This window comes from Akebia trifoliata, chromosome 3, assembly GCF_017979445.1.
Source record: "Akebia trifoliata isolate Shusen 1 chromosome 3, ASM1797944v1, whole genome shotgun sequence".
NCBI classification, from domain to species: domain Eukaryota; kingdom Viridiplantae; phylum Streptophyta; class Magnoliopsida; order Ranunculales; family Lardizabalaceae; genus Akebia; species Akebia trifoliata.
Window position 1 is genome coordinate 33802064 of NC_141377.1, and position 20047 is coordinate 33822110.

Genomic DNA, 20047 nt, shown 5'->3' on the forward strand with positions numbered 1-20047 from the left:
TTGATAAGTGTTGACTAGTAATTCAATTAGAGAGAGAGATAGACAAAGAGAAAAAGAAAAAACCTTTTGCTGTTCATGAGAACAAACACCTTGAGCAACTCCAAATTGTTATCTTCTCTAAGTTATCCTTTGAACCAATTTGAATTGCTATTGGCAACCCAACTTTACTTATTACATTCCAATTTATATTATATTAAATAGTCAACACTTGAGAATAAGTAAAGGTAAGCTTCAATAGAAATTCATTTTCTTTATTTGTTAGATTTCTATTGATTGGATCATGTTAGGTTGTAGGATTTTCTATAAATTTTGAAAGAAAAAAAAAAAAAAATTCCTAAAAAAATTATTATATTTCACCATTGAATTTTAATAATAAGTTTGGTGGAAATTCGGTGGCTGTCTATGTTCAAAAGCATGGATAAAGCTAATTTTTTTTTTGAAGTTTTTTTAATTGAATATGAGTTTTTCCGTGAAATTTAGAGGGCTAAGGTGTTGGATTGCTGATCCTTTTGAGCAGAACGACTCTTAGTAAGACTTAAGTTGTTACTATGTTAGTAAGGAAACTGTTTGGCTTTCAGATTTCCTTGTTAGATTTGTGGCGCAACGGTTACTGTAGAAACACTTTCCTTACTAACTTTGGTATTTCAAATCATATTTATATTAAGGCCTTTGAGCTCAAATGGATCACCCAAATTGGAAATCCAACATCACGGCCCTCTAGACTTCATTGAAAAATAGTCAGTTACAAACAAAACCCAAAAAATCAAATAAAAAATAATTATTATTTTGGGCTTAATCCAAGGTTTTGAAAATAGACGGCTACTGAACTCCCACCAAAATTCGTAAAATTTTGTCTTCCACTGTTGCATCAGATCATGTTTTTGGATGCCACAAGGTGAGCTCAACCACCGTTAACAAGGTTTGAAATCTTACTAAGTTAGTAAGCCTAGACTTATTCTTTAAAACACATTCACACGGAAATGGGAGCTCTCTTCTTTTTTTTTTCCCCTTCTTATCTCCAGCTACGCATCCTGTCTGTTTATTTTTTTATATGAATTTGAATTTTTCCATAAAATCTAGATGGATTTGGGTTTGGATTTCCATTGTGAAAATCCATGAGGCCCACGACCATTAATAATATTTCAAATCTTACTGAATCCTCCATTTTTAATATGGCCAGATTTTATTTTTTTATTTTCTCTCAGACTCTCTCCTTATTTTTTAGGAAACAGTTACCATAAAAGAATAACATATTGAATGAAAACAATTGAAAATAAATAAGGACAAATATTTTATGAAAAGTTAAAAATAAAAAATGACATTTATGTTAAAAAGTGATGGGTTTTTAAAAGCAATGAATAACTGACTCATAGACTAGTTCCAAAATTTTTCTTTAAATTTAGAGTTATAATTGCTCTTAATAAAACACCCTAAAAAAGGAAAAAAATATTTAGACATTATTGAGCCACGTTTTGGTAAATATTTGAGATACGCCCCACCGTGAACTATGCATTCTATGAGACTAATAGAAAATGATCTAAATAACCTTATCTTAAATCTCTAGCCAAAAAAATAAAAATAAAAAAACGAAGCTCGACTTTGTTTCCCAAACCAATAGTCATCTTCAAACTTCTAGCATAAGCATTTGTATCCTTGTTTTCAGCCTTAAGATTCTCTTTCCTTCAAATCTCAACAATAACTTACCATAGATGTTAAGAACTAGAAGATCGACAGATTTTTGGGAGAAAAATCAAGGGATTTTCGGCTAGAGGTTGACAACATGGGGGCATGCCATCAGTTTGAGAACATAGGAGGTTATCTCAAATATTGCCCAAAACATTGAGGGGCATGTCTACATCAACGAAAAAATAAAGATTACAACACAAAGTAACTGTTGAATAAAACTATAAGACACTGAAAAAACATCTAACGAATCTTCTCATACATAGCAGAGAAACATATGGAACTCGAAAGTACAAAAGAGGATAAAAGTGTGAATTATCTTAATGGAAACATGCTAAATTGTTCCAATGGAATTTGATTCTGTGCATTCTTCCAAGCCTTTGTGGTTCAAACATGCTGTAGTTATTAGCTGAACGTTCAAGAACCCCCATGTCGAGAAAGGAGTGCCGAACGATAAATTGCAGCAATATGGAGGCAAAAGATGAGTGCTATGAGGATATCATCCAAAAAACCTACTAATCCCAAGATCCCTATATTTTAAAAAACCCAACAGATGATGAGTATTAGCAAACAATCGAATCGGTAAACAAAGGACTACATCCACCGAATTAAAGTCATGTAATCGAAATACCTTCAGGAATAATGTCTATGGGGCTGAATATGTAGATGACGCTTAGTAACATCTGCAAATGAGAGAATCTAGAATTGCTCAGATGGAAACTATCTAAAGCCGGAATGCTCACAATTAACTGAAATTTCATGCAAGTTATCAGAAGTTTGTTCAGAAGTAAGAACATTGAAAAGTAACAATTTCATATAGAAACCATAAATAATCTTGATAAGCAGATAATGAATATAAGCTGCCATTCGTATATGCGATGATTGACTTGAAAGAAAATTGCCTTGATCCCGTACATTAGGAACGTGTCAAGTACTACCTCCTATTTTTATTCATAATAACCCGAACCACTTACAAGAAGAAAAGCAATTACGTGCAGCTATATCATTCATATATATTCTAAAACACCAAAATTTGTCAAAAGGATTGCAAATTGAACAAAATCTGGACTGTCCATTTTCTACAGTTAACTTGGAACTCCACATAGTTTCATGAAGGGATGGTCTTTATGAGGATAGTCTCCATGGTGAGAAGATCATTTCACCAAAAATCAGCCTTTACTCATCTTCATGTAGGCCTCATGAGCATTAATTTTTGTGTAGAAAATGGTGTGTTAAGATATATAGAGCCATATGAACTGAAAAACCAAGTTATAAACCCAGTAGCGACAAGCATAATCTACTATGCACTTTACATTGTGAGCCCTACTATATATATATATATATATATTTCTGTTTATAGCTCTAATGCCCACTTTTTTTTCCCCCAAAAAATGCACAATGCAAACTCTGGGATTTTTGTGAGGGAACGGTGACAAGGGACTTGATTGATCTCAACTGATAGGGAGCCACTAGACGAGTAAGGGCCAGAGAACACATTTGGTCATCTTGCATAAAAAATCAAACTTGGCTGTGGGCCAACTAAAGTTTGATGAGATCATGACCTCTCAATCAACTTATCAGCTTCTCTTTTAAGTCGAGTATTAGGGGAATCCATTCCAAAGGCCCCATAGGGGATAGGTATATAGGTAGCAGACTTTATATTTTTAGCACTCACAACTAGCTTCAAATCCTGAAAATCTACCAATAAGGAAAACCACAGTGGCATGACTCAGATGGGCACGTTGAATGTTTCAACACTGGTGATCAATACAAAATTCAGAAAAATAAAATAAAAAAATTCCCTAAAAAAAGTCTCATATCACGAAACATCAAAAACATTCTGAAGGTAAGATGCATAGATACAATATGGGAGGCTGTGATACAAGACATGTATATGAAACCAGAATTCAACAATGCATTTCACTAAATGCAGGAAAGAAAAAGTATCCTATTTTAAATGTTGACACCACTGCAAACTGAAGTTTTGTTAGGCTTACTACTACTTATAGTTTATAATTTTGCCAAATCTTAAAAAAAAAGGCACTAGTGTTTACAAAAGTCTTCCAAAAGGATGAAGGCTTCGGTTGATTATTTATTGTTATAGGATTCTACCAGAATATAGGTGTTGTTTTTAGGTGGGATAGCCTTATAAATAAGCCAAATTGATTTTTTGCTCAGTGTTTGTGGTAAGAGCCTTTCAACTTTACATCACCTTGCAGTCACTATTTGGGGAAGGTGGGGTTTGACCTGCCGTCTATATGAATCATTACTTACCAATTTTTTTTCATTGCTGGAAAAAACCAAGAAACTGTGATGAATTTTAAAAACGAAAATCAACACAAAGGGATAGAAGTGGCAAGGTCACAATCAGGGAAAAGTTAATATTTTAACCCAAATACATCAAAGAAAATAATGAGGAAATTACTTGAACAATTCTTATGTAATTGCACATTCACTTCGTAACAGATAATAGTTTCTGATAAAAAAAATGTGATAAATGTAAAGGAAATGATATGTGCAAACTTCTTGTGAATGAGACTATAACATTATGCAGTATAGCTTTTCAAAGACCTTAACTGCAAAAAACACACGTGCCCTCAAAACAAGAGGAAGAGATCTTTGAGGATCCATCAGTTCTCGTGATAACCTTCTCAGGAAAAATGGTAAGTCCCGCAATCTCTGTGGAGAAGCAAAAGACATGTGTTCCATATGTCAGCTCATATACATGATAGAAAGTATGGTTGATTGCAAGATCTGCTAAATGTATATGAGATAATAAAATATGCCTGCACATCAGAAAAGTCAAATAAATAACACTGCTGATCAGTCGGGATTAGATCCATAGCTCAGTTTGTTTGACAAATTGCAAAGCAACTTTGAATCTTCAGGTCCAGCTTAACCACCCAAAAAATAAAAAACACTACTGATTAGCCTGAATAAGAACAGACACCACACAAGTGACAATCTTATGGCAACTAAAAGGAAAACACCAAGCAGTAACAAAATGAACATGAACAATGACATTTTGCCAGTAATAATCACAATCCTCATTCATGTATGAGGACATGTGGTACAGGGTGTTCGCTAGTGGGGAGGGCCACTCTAGTGCAGGTAGATCAGAGAGTGTTTGAGATCCAGAAATGCTGGGTGAAGAATAGTCAGGCCACTCGAGTAGTAGAGAGAAGAGGAAAGGGAGTGTCGGAACTTCTTTTTGAGGAGGAGAGGCGGTGGTTGGCAGAGGTACTGAAGGATGCATTGAACTGGGCACCAGGGAAGGAGATGTGGAGTATATCGGTGGTCTTGGGACATTGCAAAGCAGCTCATGGGTATGAGCACGAGTTTGGTCGCTTCTTGAAAATCTCTTGAGTTTTCAGGGACAGTTTGGTTTCCCGCATTACTGATCCCTGAAGGAAGAGAAGGCGTGGGTTTGGTGGAATCTATGTGGGGCTTTGTGACTGAAACAGAGGCTGGGGGTTCGAAGGAAGCTCCTTCGAAAATGCAAGAGGGGGTAAGATCTCTTGAGAAAAACAAAATAATGGGTCCCTCAGAATCCTTCGGTGCGTGGAGGTGAGCCATACTTTGCAAAACTGTGGGGCAGGATCTGTGCTGAGGGATGCGGCAGAAGCAGTGAATGCCCTGGCTACGCCTGAAAACCAACTATGTCCTAAGGTTGTGTGGGCCAAATATGCGAGTCTTTTTATGCCAAGGTAATCAGGACTACGAGTACTTCAAAGTAGTTCAAACAACTCAGAAATCCGAGGATTCGTGAAGCTGTAGTGAGGTTAAGAGCTTGGTATGCGAACTACAACAGCATCTCGAATGCATGGGAGAAGCCTGGAACTTGAATTGACATTGTTAGATTCCCTTTCCACAAGTGGGGGAACGAAACTTTCGGTTTTATCGGAGGCCTTTTAGGTGGATTAGTGGAGGTTAAAGAGATCATGAACAACCTCGTAGATTTGATGGCTTGGTCCATCAAGGTGGGATGCAGGGTGATAGATATTCCGAGGTGGGTTAAGATTCCAGCGAGAGGGAACCTGATAATAGGGATTCGCATTTCTGATGAGAGGATTGATGGGCATAATGCCTGGTACATTGATTTGGAGGTGGCTGGAGATAGAGAAAGAGGGAAGGGTCTCCCTTGCCGGAAAAAGAACAATAGGTGATAGGTTTTCAACAGAGGCAAATGGAGAAGATGAGTAGTGGGGATATCAATAGAGAACTTGAATTAGCAGGGCTGTCTAGATGTGACTCATTTTTTGGTGGGACAGCTGGGGGCGCAGTGGAGGTCCGAGAGGGTTGCATGGTGTACAAGGATAAAGGAAAAGCAATGTTGCACGAGGTCCAAGAAGCAAGTGGGCCAGGGACTTCTACGGTTGCTGGATGGGCTTGTGGTAATGGTCAGGAGTGTAGGGCCAAAGGTGGACAGACCCATGGGCTGAATTGGATCGAGGGAGGAGCAGCACATGTGCTAGCTTGCACATGCTGTGCTCTATTCTAGCGAGGACTTATAACAAGGTGGATGGGTCTATAAGTTTCAAGCCCACAGAAGAGGTTCTTCTGGAGGAAGATCTGTTAAATGGAATGATTAAGCCCATCCTATTTCTTGGGCTGGACCAGGAAGAAGATCCCTGCAATTTCACAACTGCTTTGATGACTTCCATATTCCCAGTAGAGTCTGTTGTAAATGATCAAGCATAGGAAGAGGTGGAGTCATTGAATCTAAGAGAGGTTGAGACTGTGGGAGGTGATTTAGTGGTGCTCTTCGAGAGTTTGGAAGGAGGGGAGACAGTTGACCAAGAGAGTGGCTGTTGGGTGGATAGATCTAAGGTCCAATAAACAGGAGAGTTCAGAGTTTTGCGTGTGTGTGTTGAGCCCACCCATTTGGCCATGGAAGAGGGCGTAGGATCTGATAAAATCTGGTGTGGTAGGCATAGTCACCAAGTCGGGGATCAGGAATAAGTCGGCAAGGGAAAAAGTTGAAATAGTGTTAGGATAATGAATTTTTTTTTTCTACTAAATGATGTTATCATTTATATCAACAAATCCTACTTTAAACTATAAGAATAAATGGTCTGCGAAAAAACCCTTTAAAAAGTGATGATGAAATCACGTTTTATTTGTTTAAATCGTGACTTTTTTAAAAAGTTGTGATTTAATCACCAGTTTTTAAAATCGCGATTTGATAACGATTTTTTGAAAAAGTCGGCGACTTTGGTGACTAGGGTGGTAGGAGGTCTAAGCAACAAGTAGTAGAGGTGCTGACTGATTGGTTATTTGAAATGATCGAGTTGGGTTGGTCTACTGGGCTGGACTAGGAAGGTCAGACAGAGGAAACAAATTTTCTTTTGGAATTAGCTCTTAAAAAGCACTACGAGAAGGTAATTATGTAGGGAGAACCGATTGGTGAGGAACAAGGTAGCATCAGATCAGAAGTGGAGAGCATTTTGAGGGATGAAGTGGGTCAGGAAGAGGATGTTCAGCAGCCTATGTCTAATTTGGTTACGTCACTGGAAGTGGTAGATGAAAATCGGGTGAAGAAGCTAAGAGTCACATTAGCTAAAGAAGTGCAGGAACTACACAAGTCAAGGGGTAAGATTCCAGTTGAATTCCTCATTAGTTCTGAGGAGTGGAAGAAAAATTAATGGTTCTGATGCCAATTAAGATCCTCCCTTGGAATGTGTGCGGTTTAAATGACAGAAACAAAAGGGCCTTGGTGAAGCCAGCAATCCAAAGCTACAAGCCCCATATCGTAACCTTGCAAGAATCAAAGCTCCATCAGGTGAATAATCTTCTCATTAGAGATATTTGGGGTGGCAGAAATAAGGGGTGGAAATACTTGGCAGCCAATGGTTTAGCAGGAGGTGTGTGGGTTTTATAGGACAAGAGGTTGATCGAGGTGGAAGACTCGTTGATAGGGGCATTTTCTGTTTCCATTTTGGGCAAATGTGTTGGGGCCGAGCCTAAGTGGGTGTTTTCAGGAGTGTATGGGCCAACAAAGGGATGGGAATGCAAACAATTTTGGGAGGAGTTGGATGATGTAGGGTGTAACTGGAATCGTCCTTGGTGCTTGGGAGGAGTTGGATGATAGGTTGGACAAATTTCTAGTTTCGGACGATTGGGCCTCAATGTTTGGGCAATTTTCTCAGGTGGCAATTCCGAATCCGATATTTGGTCATTGCTCCTTCCAATTGAAAGCAGTGTTGTTCAGGAGGGGATCCATTCCATTTCGTTTTGAAGTTATGTGGCTGAAGCATTATAATTTCAAAGAGTTGTAACATAATAGTGGAGGAGCTTTTCTTGTGATGGAAATGTGGGGACCATGTTTACAAAAAAGTTGAAGGCGCTGAAAGAGGTACTAATAAGGTGGAACACAGATTCGTTTGGGAGGGTAGATGTACAAAATAAAGACGTTCTTTGAGAATCGAGGAGATGGATCGGCTTGAGAAGTTGCATCCTCTCTTGACGGATGACAGTGTCTCGAGATTTAATTAGAGAGAGAATTATCAGAGATTGGCATCTTTAGAGGAAATTAGTTGGAAGCAAAAGTCAAGAGCAAGATGACTCAAAAAAGGAGATGGTAACACTAAGTACTTCCATTGCATGGCCAATGCTCATAGTAGGATCAATCACATTTCAAGAATTAGAGTGGTTAGGGCTTGGCTATAGGGGGAAGAGGACATTGCCAAGGATTGTAGACTTCTATTCGACGTTGTGAACTTATCAACATCGCAATAGACCCAGACTAGAGCTTCTGCAGTTTGATAGGGTAATCGAGAATCAATTTGAGTGGTTGGAAAGATCCTTTGAGGAGGATGAGGTTTGGAGTGTTATCACAAGTATGAGGAATGTCAAAGCTCCTGAGCCAGATGGTTTTCCAGTTAAGTTTTTTAAAACTTGCTGGGATATCATTAAGGATGACTTCATGTTGCTAGTGGAGGAGTTCTATTCGGATTATTTGCTAGATCACAGTTCTAACTGTACTTTCATTGCCTTAATCCCTAAATTGTTGGGGACATAAGACAACAAGGACTTGAGGCCCATCAATTTGGCAAACACTACTTATAAAATCATTTTGAGTTTACTTGCTAAAATATTAAAAGGCGTAATTTAGGGGTTAATTGGCTATAATCAGAGTGTTTTCATCAAAGGGCGTTAGAAACTAAATAGGGTCTTAATTGCGAATGTGTATTGACTTTAGACTAACATCTGGAAGAGTGGGGGTGGTGTGCAAAGTGAACCTTGAGAAGGCGTATGACCACGTAAGTTGGCGGTTTTTGGAGTCCATGTCTGGGAGGATGGGCTTTGGTAGGAGATGGATTTCTTGGATTATGACTTTTGTTTCTTCATTGTCTTTCTCGGTGTTGATTAATGGGCCGTCGCATGGTTTTTTTAAGGCTCCAAAAGACTTAGATAGGGGATCCTCTATCCCCATTTTTGTTTATTATTGTTGCGGAAACTTGGGAGGATGTTGTATAGAGGAGTGGCGAATGGAGACTTATCTGGGTTCTCGATTGGTATCAGGGACACTACGGTTTCTCACCTTCAGTTCGCAGATGATACATTAGTTTTCCTTGATGTTTCCTTAAATCAGACAAGGAGATTAGGTGTCCTTTTATGCTGTTTCGAAGTTGTCCCTGACATCCCAGTGAACATGAGAAAGAGCAAGGTGTTACCAGTCGGTCGGGTCCCATTCGTGACACTACTTGCAACTTTTTTGGGTTGGCAAGTAGGTAGCCTACCTACTTCTTATTTAAGGCTCCCTTTGGGTGCTCCTTATAGGAGGTAGGCAATCTAGGATCTAGTTATCAAAAGGTGGAAAGGAAACTAGCGATGTGGCAGGCTAACTACTCATCTAAGGGGGGCAAATTGATTTTGATCAGAAGCCTGCTCTCTAGTATCCTGGTTTATTTCTTATCCTTGTTCTTGTTGCCTCGAAGCATGGAAATGAGATTAGATAAGTTGTTTCAAAATTTTATGTGGCATGACAAAGTAGGGAATCAAAAGCATCACCTAGTGAGTTGGAAGCGGGTGTGTTCAGATGAGAAGAATGGCAGATTGGGTGTAAGGAAGGCAAGTGTGGCGAATTTGACCCTAATGGATAAGTGGATCTGGAGGTTTGGGGTGGAAGGCGGTGGTCTTTGGAGACGAGTTATAGAAGCAAAGTTTGGTTCTATATCTTTTGGGTGGGAGAATGGGATAGTTAGGCACTAGCATGGGTGCGGTTTGTGGAAAAGTATCATGAAGATTCTTCCATTGTTTAAGGTGAGAACTAAGCTCAAGGTGGGTAAAGGTAATAGGGTGAGATTCAGGGAAGACACTTGATGTGGCTCTCGTCCCCTTAGGGAGGAATTCCCATCTTTATATTCCATTTCTTCAAAGAAAGGGTTACCAATCTCCACTTTTAGAAGATTTGTGGGCGGAGAGTGGGCTTGGGACTTTGGTTTTTGTAGAACGTTCAATGATTGGGAGATAGAGGAGGTTGGTAGGTTAATTCGTTGCTCGTTTTGGAGGTGGAGAGAGGGGATGGGAGAGTGTGGGTGGTGAACAAAGAAGGGAGGTTTTGGTGCGGTCATTCTATCACTCTTTGTGTGATATTGGAGAGCTTTCTTTTCCCCTCGTTGCTATTTGAAGACCAAAAGTGCCAAGTATTTTTTTTTCCTACTTGGACAGCCGAGCTAGGTAGGATCCAAACGGTAGACTTTTTTATGCAGCGAGGAATGTGCGGGTGAGTCGTTGTTTGTTGTGTTTGAGTAACTGGGAATCATTGAATCTTCTCCTCCATTATAATTTCACTTTTGAGATTTGGGCGCATTTCTTCAAGTTGTTCGGGGTATCAACTTGCTTGCCTAAAACAATTTGGGATCTTTTCACTTCTTGGTCTTCCCTTGGATACTCGTTCCTAAGTATGAAGAGGTTGTTGTAGAGCATCACTCCATTTGCAATTTGTTGGGGGGTTTGGATGGAGGGAATAGTCATACTTTTGATGGATAAATGAACGAATGTAAGGATACAATTGTGTCTATCTTGGGTCTTATTATCTTTTGATCTAAGATTTTCAAGGAATTTAGGGAGGTCTTTTTTGAGGATTTTATTTGCAACTAGGATGGGGTTAGTTGTATTACTACTGAGTAGTTTCCTTTTGTACGGTTCTTCGCTTGGTCGGTCATCTCGTCCGGCCTTGCTTTCAATTAATGAATTATTACTTAACAAAAAAATTTATATAAGGTGTTAGAATGAACTTTCCTCACTTCCCAAATAGCATGAACAACTCAAGTGATAGGTACCCCAAGGACAATGTGCTTATTCTCTAGCAAATAACATTCGAAAGTCAAAACTAAAATGAATATAAATTTGGATGTATGCCACAATATTAAACCATGGTAGACTTACAACCATGAAGACTTGGCTCTTGACAAAGTGAAATGGAGGAACATGATTCGTTGAGCTAACCCCATATCTTTGGGATAAGGCTTTAACCATATATCTAGATAAGTAAGTGTTTTGAACCAAACCACGGAAATTAAATCCAACTTGGAAGGAGCCTTACCATGCATACATAATTGATGAGGAAGGTGGGCATGCACATTGTAAAATATATATATATATATATATTGAGAGAGAGAAAAGAATCTATATAAAAAATCTAAATCATGAATCCAAGTTAGAATTCATCAACCAATAAAAAATCATCAAATTCAATGTCATCCTCATTTGTATCCTCATTCCTTGAAGCTTCTGTTGAAGTATGGCTCAAAACAATTAGGCCCGGTCCAAGTATGTGTGTTTTTTGGGTCGGTCAAAGGTAATTTGGGGTGGGCTTGTAACTTATGTAAGTGGCTCACTTTGTGGTGCTTCTAAAAGGGGTTTTATTTTCTTTTGTTGTAACTCAAGTCTAAGTCTTTTCTAGAGAAGAGAGTAGAAAATCCAAAAAAGAGGAGAGTTTGAGAGATCTAGGAAGATTGTGATCTAGAAGAAGATAAAGCTAAGTGATAGAGGTATTTTTTTTATATCGATTTGCCCCGTTTTCTTCATCGTGAAATCGAGCTCAAATGCTCATACCTCCGTGGACATAACTTTTGGGTGAATCACGTAAAATCTCGTGTTGTAGGTATTGTGTTCCTACTTTTTCTTTGTGAGATTGTTTATCTTCTTTGCATTTGCTACTATTAGTTGGGTTTACCATTTATTGCCATTATCAAACAAGGTCTTGAAAGGTGTGGCATACAAGGTGTTTCGTGAAATACCTAATAGGTGTTTGATCAAATTACTAAAGTGAGCTTCACAAAGGTGTTCACATACACAACAACTTCATCCATAAAGTGGTCACCATCATCTTCATCAATGACATTCCTTCTTATTAGTGCATCATATAAGACTGGCTATGGGAAATTTATCTAAGCAGATACCGAAACACCCTATTTTCGTTTTTCCTAACTTAATCGTGAAGTTTGTGGTTTAACTGCGAAGTTTGAAAAAGTCGAGACTAAATGAAAAGTTGCAATTAAATCATGAAGGAAAAAAGTCAAGATTTAATCGCAATTTTTCTAATAAATCACCAAATTTGGTAACTATGTGTGTGACCACCATTATCAAAGCCTTATCCCAAAGATTTAAGGTTGACTAAACGAATCTTATTCTTCCATCCAATTATGCCTGCATCCACATCTTCTGTTATTGAAAGTCTGTTCATATATACTTTCATTATTTCAATCCATGTTCTTTTGGGCCTCCATCTTTCTCTTTCAGAACCTTCAACTTGTACAGTCTTCTAACTGGGAGTGCTATGTGTGATCATGATCCCTATTAAACATCCTATGATTGTTATTAATCAAGAGTTTTTCCTAGTGGGATCTAGTCCTTTAAAGTACAGAACTTGGTGTTCTTGATGCATATAATCCCATAATATAAGCAGACTATCTTCAAATTGTTGGAAATTATATCAAAATTGTTGGAATCAGTTGTCAAATTATATAATTATCACATATTTAAATGACTCCAATGCCATTGTGAATGTCACTTTTTCAAGATATTGAGCGACACCCAATTGTGCAAGGGTCCTTGGTAGCACTAACTCCAAGATTTGACTAGTTGCAATATCCTCACAATTTTTTTTTTGTCGCTGGTTTGTATTACTAGTTTTGGATTTGAGACTTAGATACTCAGCATTCTGAATGCCTAAAAAACAGAAGAATAAATAGAAATTTTGAAAATTTTGAATGTGAAAGTTCTTGAAGATGAGAAATGTGGACCTTTTTATAGAAAAAAAATGTTGGAATTGTTTTGTGATTTTTTCTAAAAAGGCACAAGGGCAAAGATTTTATATAAGCCAAAATTGTAAAACAGTATATACTGAAGTTGTATAACTTTTCTGCAAATATACCAGAAAGGATACTTTATTTTAGGTTTGTACCTTTTTTAAGAGACAAGGATCCAGCATACTTGATAATGGGAATTTTATTCTCTACCTTCCAACATTTGCAAATCTTAGATATTGATTCTTTGATCTCAGTCTCAATCTTAGCCATATCCAAGGTTTAAAATTTCGTTTTGCAATAATTTTTTGGTCAAGGAAAAAAACGAAACATTCACTGAAACAGAATGAAACATTTAAAAACATATATCAAAATCAGCATTTTAGTGAAAAATATAAATTGTAAAAAAAAACATGTCCTAGTTTATAAAGGCACAGACCGAAATATTCATCAAAACTTTGATTCCAAACATGTTTCGTGTCAAAATATTCATTTAATGGTACGTATTGATCGATACATTCCAAAACAGTATGGCCATGACCATATATCATTACTGTGAAATCAACAGTTGTGATCATATTTCATTAATAGTAACTATTAATTGTCATGATTTATAGATCATTTTGATCAATTTTTTTATTATATCTCTAGTATATCACAATCTGATCAAGATATTATCTCAAAACACGGATACAATCATACCATTGACCATATATCTCTATGAGGAATTGAACACCCTCATCTATACAATCATATCATGCACAAATCATGTAAAAAACACTATTCCAAGTTGCCCCATGACCTCCTTTTTGTAAATGAATAACCTAAACCATCTTTCCAAAGGAGACTCTTGTGAACATGTGTAAATACAATATATAGACAAAAACTATATTGTGTTTAAATTTAGAAAAAAAAAGTACAATCTGCAACTATCTTCACAAGGCTTAAATGTAACAAACATCAATAAGATCTAATGGCCTAAACATATAGGACACTCATATATATGTATATAAATACCTGAACGAGACTGCGTGTGCCTCCACCAAATAGACGATTGTACCTTTCAATATTTTCTAGTACCTCCCTAACTTCTGAGTCATGACGATTTTGTAATGATGCCTCAGAAGGTATCAATAGAGTTATCAAACGACGACATATAGGGCATTTGCATGGCTGAATCGCTGATCCATGATGCCAAACACGCATAATACAATTACCTGAAATGCTAAAAAGGAAAACACCAAATAAAAGTGCATGATAACTGATCTTGAAACTCTTTTACCAATAATAAAAAATGATCTTAAGACTCCCCTCCCCACCCCCGCTAGAGCATACTGAAAAAGCACCACTTGCGAGGGAATAATATTGTCTTCCTCACCGAAACCTTTTGAGGTGACATCCCAAGATATGCTTATCCCCCTGATAGGGAAAACCACTCTTTCAGGATGTAACAATCGAAAAAAGAAAACTTGTGGATAATGTTGATTAGAAGGATTCTCTTATGAGAAACACTTTCCTTATTAACTTAGTAGGATTTCCAATCTTACTAAGAGTCATTGAGCTAAAATGGATTACCGAATTTGGAATATATTTCATGGAAAAACTCACAACTTATTTATTTATTTATTTTATTTTATTTTTTTTGGGAGGGGGGTTTGATCTAAGGTTTTGAAAATGGACGGCTACTAAATTCCAAAGTTAAAATTAAGATTTAAGGGCGAAAAATAGCCTTTTCATAAAATTTTGTCCTCTACATCCCTGTGGCCTCGGATCATGGTTTTGGATGCCACAAGGTGAGCTCAACGACCCTTAGTAAGATTTAAAATATCACTAAGTTAGTAAGGCTAGACTTACCTTCTCTTATCCCCATAAATATTGCAGAGCCAAACAACAGATAAGCTTGTACCCAACAATTATTCTATCCAAAATAGAGCTATCCTAGCAACCAAAACCTAACTGTACAAAAGGAGCAAGACCAACTGTAATCAAGCTACTTGAGAATGAATAGGGATTGGCAATTGCAGAATCCAAAGTTACTCAACACTCACATAATCCATGGTTAACATGGAAGTAAATAGAACTCCATGGTAAGATGGAAGACTTGAGAAACCATATGTATAGATACTATTAAAAATACTACATAAGGAATTTGCAGCTATTCAGCTAGTATTGTACTTATTAATGAAGCAACAAAAAGCATATGAACAGTTTAGTGAATCATTGATCTCGACCATTCAGCTTTTCTCTAGTCCTCTGGAGAACAAAGAGAGAGATCTAGTATGCAAGGTAAAAGACATGCTTATAGAATCGGATCACCATCAATTCTTGTGAGGTTTTGATGTATAAAGTAATGTTGCCTCCCCCCCCCCCCCCCCACCCCCCTAATAAATTGAGTGGTTAAACAATCTTGGGTTATTTTGTAGTAAAATCTCAATACTCTACATCACAAATTTGAGAGTGCCATCTTCTAGTTGACCAACTTGCCATCACACTTTGTGACTGCATGACTTTCATGCTAACCGATATTTTTTTTGCTGACAAGCTCATGAGAGTCCTACGTGTTGAACCTTTTGCCTTTACTGAAACTGAAATAGCCCAAAAGATAAATTGAGAATCAACGACCCTTGTGTTTTTTTTGCCTTCGTTATTAGAACAAGAAAACCCAATCAAACTTCTTTTATTTCTTCAACAGCCCACCACTTTTGAATGAGATTCTCGATTCAAGAAATCATTTCACCTTGAACAAGTCTTCTTTTGCACACTCACATATTTGATGTGTAAAACATTATTAGAAAAAGGAAAATGATAAATAAAAATATAAAATCCTAGAGATCCAGATGAGCTGCCAACAAAAAAAAGAAACACAAAAGACTAAGTTCTCACTGATAATGAGGTCCCAGCTAGAAACCAAGTCCACTTTAGTAGTATCCTTACATTCCTTGAAGAGGGCTGACTACTTGAACAATAAAGCTTCTCCTTAATATTGTATCTTAGAGATTTTCTTCTTTGCCTTCGAGCATCCTTCAATTCCTTTTTTTCCATATATCCTAACAAGGTGTCAAAAGTACCAAATGGAATGTTGAGTTTAGTCCCACAATGGATACAAATTGCCTTGTCTCTCTTCTTATAAGATCCTGGGCCTCTCCACTCATTGCCAATTGGTTTGAGTTGGACCCCCAAATTTATCATAATATCAGAGCGGGCCTTTCTCTCCTCCACGTCACCCAATTCATATCTCCACGTGCTTTGGCCCAGACCAGCCCACACGTGTGGGGGTGTGTTGAGTTTAGTCCCACACGGGACACAAATTGCCTTGTCTCTCTCCTTATAAGATCTTGGGCCTCTCCACTCATTGTGAATTGGTTTTGAGTTGGACCCACAAACTTATCATGGAAAAGGCCAAAATATACCAATATCGGAAAACTTCTAAAAAAATGATCATCCAGATAACCCCAAAATGGAGAAGGAAATTCAAAATGGATAGACTAAATGATAGTGGAGGTGGAAGTGGTTCGCAGATTCCCTACTTATTGTACAGATAGAACAAAAATCAAACCCCAAAAAAGTGCAATAGAGGAAATGGAATTGCTAGAGAAGTTGTTCACAACCTTGTAAAAGGACTTAATTGTGGAAATACCCTATTGTTCAAAATAAAAAATTTATTATCTGAAGGAGTGCCATAGATTCGTAATGCTTGTGAGGAACAAAGAAACCGTTTTAATATCCCAAATACTCAACCTCCTCCCAAATCCACTCATGATAGATCTTCACCTTTCCAGATTTTGAAGTCCTGCAATGGACTATCCTTTTTGTAAGGCTTCTAGGGGAAATTTCCATACCATTTAACTTCATAAAAGAAAACTCTATCATTCTTACCTACATTAAACCTAATGCCTTATGAAACCTTCATTTGAAACTTCATGTTGCCCTTCCAAACTCTATACGCATAAAATAATCGAGTTCGACTTCTCTACCAGCCCAAATTCCTAAAACAATATTTTGCTTCAATGATTGCCTTTCAAAAGAGTAATGCCTTCTCCCCAACCTCTGAAACCACCAACCAGTAAAAGAAAAGTTCAAAATCTTAAATGTTTCTAATACCCAACACACCATGTTCCTAGAAAAAAAATGATGTTTCCAAAATTATTTGGGTCATGCCAAAAAAGCCTCTTTGATATGTAATCTAATTGTTAACAATTGATACTAGAGAAATGATCCTTCCAATCCCCATTAACCAATAACTACAGAGTGTAGAAATTCTTAAAATGGCCACGAAGATAGAACCAAAATAATGGTAACCAGAATGGTGTTATGTAATGGTGATCCCCACCATAGTTAATATTAGAAATTATTTTAGCGAAGTATGTCCCAAAAGAGAAAGGAGATAGTAGTAAATGACCTTATTTTCAAAATAATCGTAACTAATGATCATTATCTGAGTTTGAAAACTTTGTTTGCGAAAATTGAAACACTTAAATAATGTTGTGTGTGGGAATAATTGCCATTATGATAATAATGAGTTTAGGTTATTGCTATATTTGTTAAAGATTTATTGGTCGTTGGTTCATTCTTCACGAAACCACATTTCCTAGCCTTATTTTTCATAAATCTTTTAGTTCTAATTTGTGATGAGTGGGGCTGCTGGGACCTAGTGGATTGTACGTCTCACCTCTTCCAAATCTTTGCACAGTCCTCTACAACATATAGGATCTTGAAATCCATTTACTTGGTTGATCGATAAACCACTATGATTATAGAAAAATTGAAGCACGGAAATGCTTTGCTGAATTTTTTTTTCCTAGCTTTTCTCTTTTGTTGAAAGTCTTGAGTCCCATAAAGATCAAGACAAGAATAGTCTTTTTGATTTATAAATTATTTTTGTTCTATCTTTGAGTAAAGCTAAGGTAGGACAATGACCATAATAACCACACGAACACCTGCACCATTCCAAGCTTTATTTTTGATAGGTAAAAGTAAATTATTCGAAAAAAGGGAGGTCGAGGTGAGCATCCCAAGGGAAAACAGAACATAACACCCTTGAAAGGGGAAAACTACAAGGCAACAAGGTTACAAATCAAGTCCCATCTAACCAAAAGATATTCAAAGAAGATACCCTCAGACTCCTTGAATAACTTTCCCCACAAAAAAAGAAAGCCCAAAACTGAGAATGTGAGATCATGAAATAAATGTTCCTTATCCTAAAAAATATGGCTCTTCCTTTCCTTCCAAAGATCCCTATAAACGGCAAAGGCAAAAGACTCCAAAGAATGCACTTAGACCCTCCAAATTGGAACCCCCAAGTAAGTTAAGACTGGAAAAGTGACTGAACCGGTAGATGAAAACACCCCTCAATACCAAACAGGGAGAGGAAATGAGATCTACAAAGCCAAGCCACAGGGCAGTAAAGAACAATTTGATCGCCAAGTTCAGTCATGGGATGTGGATGCGAGCCATGGCCTCACATGTGGGCTTTGGTCTAATGATTTATAGTGAAAACTTAGAACCGTAAGAGACATCTGAAGGAGATGACCTATTCCTATGCATCTCTCTTTTCATGTCCGTAGAAGGACAAACAAGATTGAACCACATGGCAAAATCTGGTAAATCATCCCCTGGATTCTTATATCTTTAAAAGGAACTGTTCCCTTTTTTGTTTTAACACAAAAATTTACTCAGAACTTTCTTATTTCCTCAAGTATTTTACAGACTTCACTCAATTTTTTTCTTCCAACAGAAAGGTTGAAATAACAATCCCCGTTCCATCAAACCAAGAAATTGGTGAGCTGCACTTTTCGATGTTCTAGAGACTATTGAATCATAGGGGCAGAGTTACAAGAAACTCAACTGGAGGGGACTAATTTGCTGTACGACAACGCATTCAATAAGTACCTCGGTCTTCAATACTGCTAACTGATAAGTTACTCTATACTTTTGATTTTAAAATTCTTCTATTGCTGATTGTTGCAATTACTTAGCATTTGGTTTGATTTGAAGGAAATTTCTCATTCTGCTATTAAGATCCTTTTTTTTTTGTTCATTGAATTCTTGTGATATTCAACAATACATAGTTGGAAACAACAATCTCGTCGTAATTTTTATTTTTTTAAGAACCATGACTCAGAATCAAGACACTCCCTCAACAATATCATCTTCACCACTGATGATGCCTAAAGCATTAGAATAAAAAAAAAAAATCTACGAAAAAAACTTGAGGATTGTAAAATGCCAAAACAACTACAAATATATTGATGATTGAGGTTGCAAGCAACATCGAACGAAAAATTTTGAAATTTTTTAGGTAAATAATCAAATTCGTAATAAATCATGAACATCGACATAACCCCTTTTTTAAAAAAGGACTTTACCTATTAAAAAAAATCTTTAAAAAAAAAAAAAGAAAGAAGGGACGAACGTACCGCAGAACCAGTGAGAGCAATTGGCTTGGCAAGGAAGGTTGAAATTGTCATGACATACCGAGCAGCAATCGTTCTCTGGAGGCCTCTCCATCTCCATCTCTCTCTCTCTCTCTCTCTCTCTCGATCGAGTCTCTAAGAGGTCATTAATTGTCTCTGAGAGGTCTCATTTAATTCAACCAACAATTTCGGTTTCGACCAAATCCCGCTCCTTACGGAGGATTGCATGTGTAGCCCATGGTTTCAGAAATCTGACGATCTCGACTCGACTCTGAACCGACTCGTAGAGAGATTTTTACTGTAATTTGTCAGACTTTTTCTTTTCTTTTCTTTTCGTAAATAAAAACTCGGTCGGTAATGAGTTATGGGGCTTTATCTAAAGTTCCTTAACAACCCAATGTAAAATCTTTTCTTCCTTAATGCCCTTAATCCCTATAAATCAGCGTAGTCAAATCGTCCAGGTCAAGATTCAAATCTTCGAGATCAATAAATTGATTTATTGATCTTGATGATTGAAATAAGATTGATCCTAACAATTTGAATAACGTTGTTCTCAATTATGCAAGTTGAAACTTTGAGATAATTATTTATAAGCTATTGATCGTTGATGATTGTAAATGTTGATGTCCAAGTTTGGAGCAGAGAGATTGATCTCAATGATTTGAATTGTCCATTTCAACAATTTAAATCACCTAA

The 20047-nt window shown here is 37.1% G+C and overlaps 1 protein-coding gene across 3 annotated transcripts; it reads right to left on the reverse strand.

Annotated features, from left to right (window-relative positions):
- Positions 1 to 1781: 1781 nt before the first annotated feature.
- On the reverse strand, positions 1782 to 19630 carry LOC147406499 (uncharacterized). Of its 3 annotated transcripts, none has more exons than XM_086434573.1 (5): positions 19355 to 19630; positions 13956 to 14163; positions 4255 to 4362; positions 2315 to 2366; positions 1782 to 2213 (listed from the first exon to the last, which is right to left on the reverse strand). In XM_086434573.1, exons 2-5 carry the CDS (start codon positions 14142 to 14144, stop codon positions 2101 to 2103), a joined length of 462 nt encoding a protein of 153 aa, XP_086290699.1. In that variant the 5' UTR covers positions 14145 to 14163; positions 19355 to 19630; the 3' UTR covers positions 1782 to 2100. The 3 variants fall into 3 exon arrangements, with proteins under 3 accessions (XP_086290699.1, XP_086290697.1, XP_086290698.1); XM_086434571.1 differs by having other exon boundaries at positions 13956 to 14155; positions 19355 to 19617; XM_086434572.1 differs by having other exon boundaries at positions 1893 to 2213; positions 4261 to 4362; positions 13956 to 14155; positions 19355 to 19607.
- Positions 19631 to 20047: the final 417 nt, after the last annotated feature.

Excerpts from the sequence above, each read along its gene's own strand:
- LOC147406499 (XM_086434571.1), bottom strand. The coding sequence starts at position 19,451 with ATGGAGATGGAGAGGCCTCCAGAGAACGATTGCTGCTCGGTATGTCAT. Across the intron at positions 14,156-19,354 it reads TTGCTCTCACTGGTTCTGCG|GTAATTGTATTATGCGTGTT; the intron begins GTACGTTCGTCC and ends TTAGCATTTCAG. Across the intron at positions 4,363-13,955 it reads GCACACGCAGTCTCGTTCAG|AGATTGCGGGACTTACCATT; the intron begins GTATTTATATAC and ends GCTTCTCCACAG.